Source organism: Triticum aestivum, chromosome 3A (assembly GCF_018294505.1).
Source record: "Triticum aestivum cultivar Chinese Spring chromosome 3A, IWGSC CS RefSeq v2.1, whole genome shotgun sequence".
NCBI lineage: Eukaryota > Viridiplantae > Streptophyta > Magnoliopsida > Poales > Poaceae > Triticum > Triticum aestivum.
Genome location: NC_057800.1, coordinates 646,967,713 through 646,982,799, shown reverse-complemented (window position 1 = coordinate 646,982,799; position 15,087 = coordinate 646,967,713). Strand labels below are relative to the sequence as shown.

The window sequence follows — 15,087 nt, the reverse complement described above, 5'->3', positions numbered from 1 at the left end:
CTTAATTCTCGTCTTTTCTAAACCCTCAGATGCCTCCGAGAAGTGACAATGGATTCCCACCGGAGCTCACTCAGTTGATCCAGCAGCAGAATCAATTGATGCAGATGTTAGTCCAGAACCAGCAGAACAACAACAACCCACCACCACCACCACCTGTTGACCACTTAGCCCGTTTCCTTAGGCTGAATCCGCCGGTGTTTTCCAGTAGCACCGAGCCGATAGTAGCAGACGATTGGCTCCGCAAGATAGGAAGGGAGTTGACCACTGCAGGATGCACGGATGGTGAGAAAGTGAAGTTTGCCGCTCACCAGCTTGACGGACCCGCGGCAGCATGGTGGGAGAATTTCACAGCCACTTACCCAGTTGACACTGTCACATGGGATCAGTTTCAGCAAGCTTTCCGCACTGCCCATGTTTCAGCAGGAGCTATGGCCCTGAAGAAGCGTGAGTTTCGCAACTTACGCCAAGGAGGAAGGACAGTTGGCCAGTACGTTGACGATTTCAGCAAGTTAGCACGTTATGCCCCAGATGACGTTGCTACGGATGCAGCCAAGCAGGAGAAATTTCTGGAAGGACTGAATGATGAACTAAGCATGAAATTGATGGTAGCAAGTTTCAACAACTACCAGGAGTTGGTAGATCGTGCCATCATGATTGAAGGAAAGCAACAGCAGATTGAAAACCGTAAGAGGAAGTATGGACAGGGGAAGTATAACTCTGGAGCCCAGCAGAAGCCCCGTTTTGCCCCTAAACCGGGATTTCAGTTTCAGCATACCCATGGAGGAGGTAGTTCGCACAACCATAATGGCCACAAGAATGGTAATGGGAATGGAGGAAGCAACGGCCAGAACCGGACCACCCCATCGACCCCAACCAAGAGAGATCTGAGTCAAGTCACCTGTTTCAAGTGTTCCAAGACCGGACATTATGCCAATGAATGTCCCGAAGGCCAGAATGGAAATGGCAATGGAAGCTCTGGGAAGAAGCCGAACCCTTTCAATAGGGGACAGGTGAACCACGTTAATGTGGAGGAGGTTGAAGATCAGCCCGAGCAGTAATCGGTAAGTTTTTGGTTAAGTCATTTACCGCACTCGTTCTTTTCGATACTGGTGCATCGCATTCATACATATCAAGGGGATTTGTGGAAAAGTATAGCCTGCCCACTAGGATTCTTAAAACGCCTATGCTAGTAAGCTCGCCAGGAGCAGAGTACATGGCCAGACGAGGATGTTTCCAAGTACCATTAAGAATAGGAAGGCATGTTTTCCCAACAGATTTAATTATTCTGGAATCCCAAGGTCTGGATGTGATTCTAGGTATGGATTGGCTGTCGATGTATGGAGGAAACATCGAATGTGCTAGTAAGACAATTTTTCTTACCACACCAGAAGGAAGAAGGATCAAGTATGTATCCCGGCATGTGCCAAATAGGACACAAGTGAACTGCTTAACAGGAGTTGTGCAAGAGGGAGTACCAGTGGTGATTTTCCTGATGTATTTCCTAAGGAATTACCAGGCATGCCACCGGATAGAGACATTGAGTTTTTGATTGAGTTATTGCCAGGTACAGGCCCAATATCGAAGCGACCGTACCGGATGCCAGCAAAGGATTTGGTGGAAATTAAGAATCAGATTAAGGAGTTATTGGATAAAGGTTACATTCGCCCAAGTTCTTCGCCTTGGGGATCACCCGTACTTCTAGTGGAAAAGAAGGATGGATCATTAAGGATGGTTGTAGATTATCGGGGATTGAATGAAGTAACCATCAAGAACAAGTACCCGCCGCCAATGATCAACGATCTGTTTGATCAGTTGCAAGGAGCTAAAGTGTTTTCCAAGATCGATTTGCGATCAGGGTACCATCAATTGAAGATTCGAGAGCAGGACATACCTAAGACAACATTCACCACAAGATATGGATTGTATGAGTATACCGTTATGTCATTTGGATTGACTAACGCACCTGCCTATTTTATGAACCTGATGAACAAAGTGTTTATGGAGTTTTTGGATAAGTTCGTCGTAGTGTTCATTGATGACATCCTGGTTTATTCAAAGAATGAAGAGGAGCATAAGGAACATTTGCGTTTGGTTTTGGAGAAACTAAGGGAACATCAGTTATATGCCAAATTCAGCAAATGCGAGTTTTGGTTGAAGGAAGTTGGATTCCTCGGACACGTTATATCTGGAGAGGTATAGCAGTTGACCCCACAAAGGTTGAGACCGTAACCGAATGGGAAGCACCAACAACAGTTGGAGAGATCCGGAGTTTTCTTGGACTCGCAGGATACTACCGGAGGTTTATTGAGAATTTCTCAAAGATTGCGAAGCCTATGACGGAGTTGTTGAAGAAGGATACTAAGTTCAAATGGACTGAGGAGTGTGAGGCTAGTTTCCAGGAGTTGAAGAAACGTTTGGTTACCTCACCAGTATTGATTTTGCCAGATCAGACCAAGGATTATGAGGTGTATTGCGACGCTTCACGTCGAGGACTTGGAGCAGTGCTTATGCAGGAAGGGAGAGTTGTTTCGTATGCTTCACGGCAACTGAAGCCTCATGAGTTGAATTATGCCACGCATGATTTGGAGTTAGCAGCCGTAGTGCATGCATTGAAAACGTGGAGACATTTCCTCATTGGAAATCATTGTGAGGTGTACACGGATCACAAGAGTTTGAAGTACATTTTCACGCAGAAGGAGTTGAACCTCAGACAAAGGAGATGGTTGGAGCTCATCAAGGATTATGACATGAGATTGCATTACCATCCCGGAAAAGCTAATGTAGTAGCTGACGCATTGAGCCGTAAGAGCCATGTCAACACCCTAGTGACGGGGAAAATACCCAAGGAGTTAGCAGAAAACCTTCGTGAGCTATGTTTGGAAATAGTTCCGAGAGGCTATGTAGCAACATTGGAGATTCAGTCAACATTGATGGATAAGATCAGAGAAGCTCAGAAATCTGACAAGGAGATTGCTGCTATAAAAGAGAAATTGAGCGAAGGAAAAGCAAAGGGATTTCGTGAGGATGAGCACGATACCCTATGGTTTGAGGACCGTGTTTATGTGCCAAATGACCCGGAGATCAGGAAGTTGATTTTGCAAGAGGCACATGATTCACCGTATTCGATTCACCCAGGGAATACCAAGATGTATTTGGATTTGAAGGAAACATTCTGGTGGACCGAATGAAGAAGGATATTGCAGCATATGTAGCAGTTTGTGACGTATGTCAGAGAGTAAAGGCAGAGCATCAGAAGCCAGCAGGATTGTTACAACCATTGCCGATACCCGAATGGAAGTGGGATAAGATAGGCATGGATTTTATCACGGGACTACCCAGGACAAAGGCAGGCTACGATTCGATATGGGTAGTAGTTGATCGTTTGACAAAGGTAGCACATTTTATCCCAGTTAAGACCACTTACACCAGTGCTAAGTTGGCGAAGATATACATGACTAGGATCATTTGTTTGCATGGAGTTCCGAGGAGTATCGTATCAGATAGAGGAACCCAATTTACCTCAAAGTTTTGGAATCAGTTGCATGAAACTTTAGGAACCAGACTAGAGTTCAGCACAGCTTTTCATCCACAGACGGATGGACAGACCGAGAGAGTCAATCAGATTTTGGAGGATATGCTGAGAGCTTGTGCACTAGATTATGGATCTAGTTGGGATGATAACTTGCCGTATGCGGAGTTTTCTTATAACAACAGTTACCAAACCAGTTTGAAGATGGCACCTTTCGAAGCTTTATACGGAAGGAGGTGCAGGACACCGTTGTCATGGGACGAAGTTGGAGACCGTCAATTCTTTGGACCAGATTTGATTAAGGAGTCTGAACGGAAAGTTAAGTTGATTCGCGATAGGCTCAAGGTAGCCCAGTCCAGGCAGAAGAGCTACGCAGATTCTAAACGCAAGGAGACAGTTTACGAAACCGGAGACAGAGTTTATCTCCGAGTATCCCCACTTCGAGGAGTTAAGCGCTTTGGAGTTAAGGGAAAGTTAGCACCGCGTTTCGTTGGACCGTATAAGATCTTGCAACGTATGGGAGAAGTCGCTTATAAGTTGGAATTACTAGAGGGACTGTCAGGAGTTCATGATGTATTCCATGTTTCTCAGCTGAAGAAATGTCATGCCGAGATGGCGGAGGTACCGCTAAGAGATACAGTGCCACTTGAAGCGATTCAGTTGAAGGACGACTTAACGTATGAGGAGAAGCCAGTCAAGATTCTCGATTATGCCAGCAGAGTTACCCGCAGCAAGGTTATCAAGTTTTGCAAAGTTCAGTGGAACCACCACTCAGAGGATGAAGCCACCTGGGAAAGAGAAGAAGATTTGCTCAAGGACCACCCTCACCTATTTTCTAGCCAACCCGAATCTCGAGGGCGAGATTCATTTTAAGGGGGTAGGTTTGTAACATCCCAAATTTTCAATTTGGAATGTTATACATTAGATCATCATGCATGTCATATTTTCTTGCATTTTGTCCGATCCTAGAAATTTCACGCAACTCAAGGACCCTCGGAGAGAGTTGGAGATTTCGTTATTTTCATATTTGAGTTTTCTCAAATTTTGAAAAGAGGATCATTTGATTTATTTTATTTCATCTTCAACTATTTTTCCAATATCAAAAATAATGCGAGAGGGAATAATATGACTTTCCCAAAGTTAGGAAAAATGAAGATTTAATGAATAAATCAAATTTTGGTTTTGCCGGAGTTTATTCGCATTTTATTTGGATAGGGAAAAATGCGTGTTTTCAAAAAATTGCATTCTAGGTCCGGAGTAAAGTTCATTTTGTTCGGCTCATTTTTAGGAGTCGGGGAAAATTTACTTTAGAATTTTCGGAGTTCGTTTAGATAGTTTTTCTTTTGTTTTTCTGTGCGCGTAACCGATTTAAAAAAAAGGGACCAAGGCCAGCCGGGCCAAAGGCCCAGCCAGCGCGCGCGCCAGGCGCCAGGCGCAGGCAGCCGCCGCCTCTCGCTCTAGGCCGAGTCCCAGCGGGACTCTAGGCCGGTTAGCCCCCCCCTTTCCTTATTTTGTTTTCCCTCTTTTGCTTGCCCCCTACCGCAAGTAATCCCCCCACCTATATAAATACACCCCAAACCCCCCCTCTCCTCACATCAATCCCAAGCTCCTCTCCTCCTTAGCCGCGCCCCACCCCGCGCCCCTCACCCGCCGCCGCCGCCGCCCTTGCCCCCCCGCCGTCGGAGCCCTCGTCGGAACCTCGCCGGAGGTAGCCGCGCAACCCCTCGCCTCGGTTCGGTTTTTCTTAAAAGAACCGTTCCGTTTCTTTTCCGTTTTCTTTTCCGGTTTTTGTTTCGGTCTTTTCCGAAACCCTAGATCGGTTTTCGTTCTTCTTTCGGACCGTTCGTCTCAACGAACGTGATCACCGATTATTCCCCGGTTAACGACGCCCGTTCGTTTAACCGTTCGTCTCTTTCTTTTCGTCGGATTTATTCCGCGATCGCGATCTCAGATCCGATCTTCGTTCTAGTCTTTCTTCTCGCTCGTTTATCGGAATCAGGTGATTCAAGCGCCTGGAGTTTCGTTTCGAAACTGCCGTTTCGTCTAATCAACTTAAACAAGTTTTTGCCCTGGTAAAATTTGACCTAGTTTCAACTTGCTAGAACCGAGTTGTTTTCTTCCGCCTTTTGTTTTCCGCTTCTTTGTTCGGTTCGTTCTTTCTTTGCAACCGGAGTTCTTAAGTTGAATTTTCTGGTTCGTTCTCTTGTTCGAGTTTTACCTGTGCATTAGATGAGTACTTATTGTGTGCTTGTTGTTTGTCTGCGATAGATCACCCGGATTGCGCCGCTTGTTACTTCGAAACCCTAGGTCTCGCGGATCATCAGCAAGGCATGTAACACTTTGATCATACCTTTTCTACAACCCAGTTTTATTGCATTAGATAAATCCTCACACATTGCATGATTAGGATCTAATTAAACTGTGGGATGGGAAGTAGATGAGGTAGTACCTATCACCTGTATTATTATGAAACCTTTGGGAGTTACTTCTACGTTTGCTTATTATGCCATGCTATGCTAGTAGACGTGGATTGGGTGAGTGATATCCATGACAGATGTGAGTTTGTTAATTTTAATGGTTTATCTAAGGTGGCAACTTAAACACACATCTGGTGGATTGAGGCACCTGATGTCTATCAGGACTTGCCTGTTTTTTTTGGACCGCCACCCAGGCTCAAAGGGATCATAAGATCATTCATGCTAGTAACTTCCGTGTGCAGCCACAAGCCATTATGGGCTCTGGCATAGTTGACTAAGTCGTGCGAACTCTTACGGGTAGACTAGCAGATGTAGGGGAAAGTAGGTGTACCGGTCTACCCACATGTAAGGTGCTAGTGCTTCTGAAAGACTGTGTCTCGGTCATCCGTCTTCTCAAACACCATGTAGTGCGAGAAACCAAACGGAGGCGATCGAGTCTTGTGGGGAAAAGTGCGCAAACCTCTGCAGAGTGTACAAACTAATCATGATTAGCCGTGTCCCCGGTTATGGACAACTTGAGTATCTAGTACTTGAATATCTGTGAATCTCATCATGTTACTTCTAATTAATGTTGTTGGGTTTTAATTGTTCACTTAATTGGGATCGGAATGCTGTCAACCATTCTCGATGTTTAACAACTACCATGATAGTTAAACAAATTTATTCCTTTGCAGTAGGGAAAAACTGGCTTTACGCAAAACTGTAACCATAGAGCTTTCCACCAGCCAGATATGCATATAGTATAGCTGTTTCATTCCATTACTCTCTATGTGTTACATTGCCAGCATATTCCATGTGCTGACCCGTTTTCGGGCTGCAACTTCTCATGTTGCAGACTTTTCAGACGACGAGTAAGGTGCTTTTAGGTCGTGGCCCTATACTCAGTGATGTCGTTGGAGTTGATGGACCCATTTATCTTCCGAGTCTTCCGCTGTTATCGTTATTAGATGGCCTTAAGCCATATTATTGTAAAAGTTCTCTTTGAGACAACGATGTAATAAGTGTGTGATTGCCACTCTGCTATAAATCCTTCGATGTACTGTGTGGTGTCAGCATTACTGATCCAGGGATGACACCTGAGCACAGAGCACTTGATCCATTCGGGTCGGGTCGCTACAAGAGCACCACTGTCATTTGCATTCATTACTGTTAGTTTACATTGAGTATGACTTGACTGGATCTCTTTTACCATGAATTACAATGTCTAGTCAGTCCTTGATCTTTAAAGGTGCTCTGAATTTATGTTTTGCGGTCTCAGTAAGGGCTAGCGAGATACCATCTTGTTATATCATATTATGATTGTTTTGAGAAAGTGTTGTCATTCGAGATTTATTATTATTGCTCGCTAGTTGATTATGCCATTGATATGAGTAAACATGAGACCTAAGAATTATTGTGAATATGGTTAGTTTATAATCTTTGCTGAAAACTTGAATGCTGGCTTTACATATTACAACAACGAGAGCAAACAGTGTTTATAAAAGTTTTTCTTTATCACTTTCAGTTTATCAACTGAAGTGCTTGAGGACAAGCAAAAGTTTAAGCTTGGGGGAGTTGATACGTCTCCGTCGTATCTACTTTTCCAAACACTTTTGCCCTTGTTTTGGACTCTAACTTGCATGATTTGAATGGAACTAACCCGGACTGACGCTGTTTTCAGCAGAATTGCCATGGTGTTATTTATGTACAGAAACAAAAGTTCTCGGAATGACCTGAAACTCCACGGAGCGTATTTTTGTAAATAATAAAAAATACTGGCAAAAGATCAAGGCCAGGGGGGCCACACCCTAGCCACGAGGGTGGGGGGCGCGCCTGCCCCCTGGGCGCGCCCCCTACCTCATGGGCCCCCTGGAGCTCCTCCGACCTCAACTCCAACTCTATATATTCACTTTTGGGGAGAAAAAAAATCAGGGAGAATGATTCATCGCGTTTTATGATATGGAGCCACCGCCAAGCCCTAAAACCTCTCGGGAGGGCTGATCTGGAGTCCGTTCGGGGCTCCGGAGAGAGGAATCCGTCGCCATCGTCATCATCAACCATCCTCCATCACCAATTTCATGATGCTCACCGCTGTGTGTGAGTAATTTCATCATAGGCTTGCTGGACGGTGATGGGTTGGATGAGATTTATCATGTAATTAATGATAGACATTACCACCTCGTTCTCCATAAAACGGGCGCGGTGACTGTTGTCGAAAGCATGATCAAGCATGGTGTACTTCACGCCGATTTCTGGCGTAAGGGGGGCCGCCTATAACAATTGGAAATGATGTCATTTTCAACCAACTTGTATCATTTTGAACAAACATGAAACATATCAAGTCCAAATATAAATGAATCATATTCAACCGACATGAATCATATCATTTTTTTATCAATTATCACTTATTCAACCAACATTCATCAATTATCATATATTCAACCAATATAAATGATCAATCTGAATGAATCATATTCGACCAACATCTTCCATTCAACAACATTCAACCATCACTCATGCACTTATTTATTCAACATTTCTAAAAAATGCATATACATAATTCACCAAAATCCATCATATGACCATTTGTTAAAAATATATACGCATATACATAATTCAATCACATGTAGGCAACTACTTACAATCCCTCCAACATCAATCATATGACCATTTTAAAAAAATTCTCCAACTAGGGTTCATATAAAAACTACATATAATCTCCACAACTAGTTATTAGAGTTCATATTGAGCCCTATACATCATATACAATCAACCTAAGCAATCCTAAGATAAAAAAGGAAAGAAAATAGGGTTTATTTGCACCAAATAATGCATCGAATCGAAAGTGTTTCGAGTAATTGGAGGGATTGAGAGAGCTTACTTTTCCCTTTTCGGAGCAATCTCGATCCGCAAAAATGGTGCCAAAACGAAGAAGATCGGAGGGGGGGATGAGAGGGGCTTGTGCTCTCTTTTCTTGCGGCGCCGCACGGTTGGGGAGAAGAAGATGCGGGCTGGTTGGTGGGTGGGCCCCACGAGCTGGCCCCGCGGGCTTATAAGGATTCAGCTCCTACTGCCAGGGTCTATGGCGGTAGGGTTGCATAGCCTACCGCCGTTAGCTCTGGCGGTGGGGTGGACGGCAGGAGACGGTACCGTTTACTTGAGGCTGACGTGGATGAGTGGTCTACCGCTATATCCTGTGGCAGTAGCCTGTACATGCCTACCACCGGGACCAATGGCGGTAAGAAAAATGGTCATTTTTTTTGAACCAGCATGTTTCAATTTTTTTTTTGTCGAACTAGGTAAGATCCAGAAATTCTTTATTAAAAGGGTTAAAACACGAAAATTTGCCTCCCACCACCACCACGCCCTGCATGGCTGCACTGCATGCCGTCCAGAGCAGCCATGCAGTCACAAAAACAATGCAGGATCCCGAAGTATGATATACAACGTCCAGTGTTCAAAACTGCCCCCTTGGAGTCAGTCATCTTCCAAAGTAAAGCGGCCCTTCAAGTCTCTAGTCTATAATACTCTTCTCTTTCTGACCACTCCCTCCGTAAAGAAAATACTATAAGAGTGTTTTAGGGTATAGTGATCTAAATTTGTTAATAGAGGGAGTACTAAAGAAACAGGGTGCGAAACCAGTCTCGGCTAGCTGTTCCTGAACCCACCGTGCAAAAAGGCACTTGTGCTACTAGCAGTAATCTATTGTTAGCCGACACGCGACCGCGTTGTAAACTACTGTCGGATGCGTAGATCATCATCCCCATGTTGTTTGTGAAAACCTGCCCAAGTCCAGAAAAACCGTGGGTCTTAGACCTCTGAAGCCTGAACCCGCGTGCATCTGCCGGTATTCTCCCGTAGTTTAGTTCTTCAGGGGGTACGACGAGCATTGTTATCCGGCACGACCGCGTTGTAAACCACTGTCCGATTCATGGATGTGCAGGTTGTTTCGTGAAAACCTGTCAAGTCCTGAAAACGGTGGGTCTCAAGACTCTGAAACCCGCGTGCCTCGGCCGGTGTCTTGACAGGAATCAGAGTAACATGCGCGCGCGCGTGCGTCCCAACATCTTCAACTTGGTTTAGTTTTTGCAGACCGTGCATGTTTTAAAACGCAACATCTGCATAAAGGAGAAATAAGTCTAGATAACCCCCGAGGTTCCATGAAATGAACACATAACCCCCTAAACTTTAAAACCGGGTATTTAACCCCCTGAAGTTTCCAAAACCAGATAAAACACCCCCTATGGGCTTTCGATGGTCGTTTTAGAGTGGTTTTGTACGAGTGACCCATTTTACACAAGCCATCGCTGGTCCCACCTCTAAACAACTCAATATCACCACAGCCACACACATGTATTCCATTAAACATGTAACCTACAATATGCACAACTCTCATCCATTCCTGTATTCTCATGCATCTCTTCGATGGCCAGTGCGGATTGCTTCCTGAGCATGCCCCCTGCGCTCAAAGTGCCAGCATGCATCACATTGCTTACCTGATTGACGGTGCACACATGCCTGACAAGTACGTCGGGTTGTGACGCCATTGCGCGTGCATTCCGTAGCAGCATGCAGTCTGTTGTATCGTGTGGCTGATTCGACATTCGAGTTGGCACACCTATCGGAGTTTTTAGGGGACGAGCGCAGAGTGGAATTGGAGGCAGGCCAGCAACAAGATACGAGCAAGCGCTGGAGCTATACATCTGTCACGATGCAATCCTAACACATTGTGCATATTGATCTTCTTCTCGGATGTAGGTGTACTTGTCTGTATCTGTCGTGCTAGCCACGAGATCAAGACACGGGATATCAACTACTCCCTCCGTCCCAAAATAAATGTCTCAACTTTGTACTAAAGTTAGTACAAAGGTGTTTTTGATTGTCTGTTGTGCTCTGCAAGCTAAGTGCCCAGTTGCAGACCAAGTAAGGCTCGGCAAGATACGAGGAAAGTCCATAGACGGGGCGTATGGCGCAGGTTCAGATGTGCAACTGTGCAAGGCATCCTGCCGCGGCGTGGCCCGGGCATTACGGGTGATGAACAGAGATGTGACACGGCAGAAAAGGAGTGGAGGAGCTGCGTAGGGGCAAACATGTGATTACGAGCAGCAACGACAGAGATGAAGTCGAGCTAGCTTCGTGTACATGAGCTTAGCTTCTACATGTTCCGAGTTACATCCATCACAAGAAAACTAGTTTTTTTTAAGGGCAGCAGGGAAACTAGCTTCACATACTCTACTCCAAGTTGCACCGTGCTCCGGACGGACAGGACTCGGCAAGTCAAGCTTGCTGCAAACAGAAAATAGCAGGCTTGTGTGAAGTGAGCCACGTGGACAAAAACAACTCTGGAAACCACTCTCCAAAGTCCTCACGGGGTAATTTATCTGGTTTTGGAAACTCCAATGGGTTAATAACCCGGTTTTAAAATTCAGGGGGTAATGTGATCGATTTGTGAAAACTCAGGGGGTTATCTGGACTTCTTTCGCATAAAGGATTAAAAAAACCATCCGCAAAAAAGAAACAACATTTTTCAGTCATCGTGCGTGATAGTGGGTCGTAATTTGTCTTGTGCTTACAAAAAAAATCTTTGGAAAAGAAGGAAAAACATATAGCCGAGCCCATTGACATATTTGGGCCGCGCTGGGGGCCCATGTAGAGCTTTGACTCCGGGGTTCCTCCGCACGGGCCGGGCCTCTTCCGGAAAACAGAAAAAACAGCGGGGGTGGAAGGAGGCCGGAAAGCGGACTGCCGCGTAGTCGTCGCCGTCGTCGTCCTCCCCTTCCTCCCGGTGGTGCCCGCGAGCTCCAAGCCCTTGCTCGGTCGCGGGTAGGGTGGCGAGTGAGATGGTTCGAGCTCCGTCCGTAGAGGCGGCCGTGGCCGTGGCCGTGCTCCTCCTCTGCCTCTCCGGCCTCTGCCGCGGCGCCGAGCGGCTCGGGGCGAGGGAGTGCGAGGAGCTGGGGTTCACCGGCCTCGCCCTCTGCTCCGACTGCAACGCGCTCGCCGAGTTCGTCAAGGACCAAGGTGCGTGCGTAGCCAATGGCTCCCCCCTCTGCTGTATCCATTAGTCACGTGACGATGGTGTGATTGCGATCTGAACCGAGCGAGGCGTAGGTCGGAAAGATACCCGGATGTGATTTCTCTATCGTAGTTCGATTGATCCGCAGTGCGGAATAGATCCGTGAGGGTTAGATCGTAACTATATCGCGGTTGCAGCCGGGAAATCGATTCTCGTTAGCCCGAGGAAACCCAATTGGAGTGTGAATGTGTGGTTCTTAGACCACCGAGCCTTTATATGGATCTCAAATTACTTCGGGGAGACAGGAATAGTGGACCCGGAGTTGGTTGATTTGAGGTTTCTTATATGATCATTGATTCAAGTGATCTGGGACGCCCTGTTGCAACTGAAGCTTGAATCCGGCTCTGAAATTGTGATTTGGTCAATTTGGGGGCCGTGACTTGTGAATTAAATAGCTCGTCCCACGCCGATGTACTGGGAACTTTGAGGTTAGTCCACAGTTGCAGAATAGTGCGGTGTTTGAACCTTTCTAGATAAAGGATGGGTCACCCCCCCAGCCTCTGTATCGATTGATGCACACAGTCAAGGCGGTGTTTGAAATGTGGAGGTTTCACTCTCCCCTGACATCTAAAAAATTTGTAGGTGGTGTTGATTATGGAACCTCCTTTATTTTTGTCACCGTTGTTTTGATGATTTCGTCTAGGAGCATTCTGAAGCTAGCTGGATTGAAAATCTGATTAAAGGGCAGCCCCAGTGCATGTAGCTCCCGCTTGCGCAGGGTCTGGGGAAGGGTCCGACCACTTTGGGTCTATTGTACGCAGCCTTTCCCTACATTTCTGTAAGAGGCTGTTTCCAGGACTTGAACCCGTGACCTCATGGTCACAAGGCAGCAGCTTTACCACTGCGCTAAGGCTCCCCTGCTCCCCTAGGAGCATTCTGAAGCTAGCTGGATTGAAAATCTGATTAATGTGAAGAATTCTATTGTATCTAGATTGCTCATTGCTCGTCTTGGATGATTTTGTCGTTGCTGAGTTGCTCCTTTAGAAGTCAGTCGTCGGCTGTTGGGAAAGCAAGTCACAGTGGATTCCTTTTTCTTCATCACACGTGCTAGTTGTTCCAATCGTCCTTTTAACAACATATTTGTTTTATGGTTGCAGAGTTGGTGGATGACTGTCGTAAATGTTGCACGGAGGATTCAGATGATTCTATCAGCAAGGTATGGCCTATGAAGCTCCATGAATTCCAACCTGGTGACAACTGGGTTTACTTGTCAAGTTGTCATAAGCTGCAACCAGAACTAGTTTTCCTTTTTGGATGTAGAGTACACTTTGTATTGTATTCTGGTTGTTGCTGGATTTGTAGTGTGAATTATCCTAAGATCTCGTTGCCTTGAGTGTTCTTTAATATAATTTTTTGTTTTCTCTTCTTGGAAGATATATTGAAGGCAAATGAAGGTTAGTGGTGCCAAATAGGGGCTTATTTTGATTGGATATTTTCAGACGAACTTGTTCTTTAGTATGTTATTACTGGATGATTTTAAGGCTGAACTTGAAACTACACTGCACTAGATTTATAGGATGCTTTGAAGGTTGATAATGAACACTAAACATGCATTATAGCAGCACACTTCCACTTGATATAATATCTTCTGGTGCTTGGTATTGCAGCTTGTATACTCCGGTGCAATTATCGAAGTATGCATGAGAAAGCTGGTGTTTTATCCAGAAGTCGTTGGCTTCCTCGAAGAGGATAAAGATGACTTCCCTTATGTAGAATCTCGGTATGCTTATGGCTCTCCACCAAAGCTCATAATGCTTGACGACAAGGGTGAACAGAAGGAGACTATAAGGCAAGTTCTACTTAACTCCTTACAAGGCAATTTGATTATAACTTTCTAGTTACCTAGGGAGATAACATACATTCTTGGACTTCATTCCGTCGAGAAGAATGAAAATAACACTTCTGTGTACCATTTATCACATGCCATTTGCTTTATATTGTCGATCCTCTCTCCCCACGACATAATTCAACGTATAATATGATGGATGATGCAATAGGCAAGGGAATATTATATTTGATATTGTCCGAGTACTGATTATTATTTGAACATAACTGAACAGACATAAAACTGGTTGGTATACTGGTACTGGAATGTTCTATGTAGCCACAGTACGACGTTGAGCACTAGGTCCTTTGCTAAAATGGCATAATCTCCGATTGGCACACTATTTTCGTATTTTTCCATCTTCACCGTAGATGAAATATTTTGTGGTTTGCTCAACATGCTTAACTCATGGTAAAACCAGTTTCATCAGTTCAATGACTAAAACTAACCGAACTTGCAGGATCGACAACTGGAAGCGTGAGCATATTCGGCAATTTCTCACAGAGAAGGTGAAGCCGGCGAAATCAGAGACCTGAATAATCGTGACGAGTTCCTCTCCCTGTAGAACCATATATCGATATATGTATTTGTGTTCTTTTGCACGCAAAACCCCGGTCACCCGTGATCTGTACCTAAACCAGGTAGCATGTGTACACCTCAACTGTCATGTATGATGTGCATTTAGTTTTGTTGTTGGAGACAGGCTGCTGGATCTGTTATCTACAACTGAACATCATCAGTCTAAACTAGTGCCTACTACTCCCTCTGTAACTTAATATAAGATGTTTTTTGACACTGTTATGGATTCTAAAAACATCTTATAAGAAGTTACAGGGGGAGTAGTAAGCAAGACAGAGTCTTTGGGGCCCGAGTGCAATCTGTATTACATTGACGGTTACTGAGTTTGTTTCTGAACGATTTGGCTAGTTACAAAGTCGATGGAACCAGACGATTCCCTTGGAACGAGATGCAAAATGATAACAGGGGTCCCTGTGCGTTTGAGCATTTCTTAGTGAGCATAGTGGTACGAGGGATTGTGCCTCGTGTGACTCTGTCTGCTGATACCTGAGCAGCCTTAGTGTCAACGTGCCGTAGAGGATGAAAACCATTGCCGTTATCAGATTGGGAACTTATACCGTTCTGAACAGTATGTAGAACGTTTCCAAGATCAGATTGGGAACTTACCCTTCCGACAACAGTATGC

At 45.1% G+C, this 15,087-nt stretch overlaps 1 protein-coding gene across 1 annotated transcript; it reads left to right on the top strand.

Moving 5' to 3' along the window:
* Positions 1–11,671: 11,671 nt before the first annotated feature.
* On the top strand, positions 11,672–14,616 carry LOC123062885 (selenoprotein F). The gene is made up of 4 exons (XM_044486571.1): positions 11,672–12,003; positions 13,156–13,214; positions 13,666–13,847; positions 14,344–14,616. Exons 1-4 carry the CDS (start codon positions 11,826–11,828, stop codon positions 14,417–14,419), a joined length of 495 nt encoding a protein of 164 aa, XP_044342506.1. The 5' UTR covers positions 11,672–11,825; the 3' UTR covers positions 14,420–14,616.
* Positions 14,617–15,087: the final 471 nt, after the last annotated feature.

Excerpts from the sequence above, each read along its gene's own strand:
- LOC123062885 (XM_044486571.1), top strand. The coding sequence starts at position 11,826 with ATGGTTCGAGCTCCGTCCGTAGAGGCGGCCGTGGCCGTGGCCGTGCTC. Across the intron at positions 13,215-13,665 it reads CAGATGATTCTATCAGCAAG|CTTGTATACTCCGGTGCAAT; the intron begins GTATGGCCTATG and ends TTGGTATTGCAG. Across the intron at positions 13,848-14,343 it reads GAACAGAAGGAGACTATAAG|GATCGACAACTGGAAGCGTG; the intron begins GCAAGTTCTACT and ends CCGAACTTGCAG.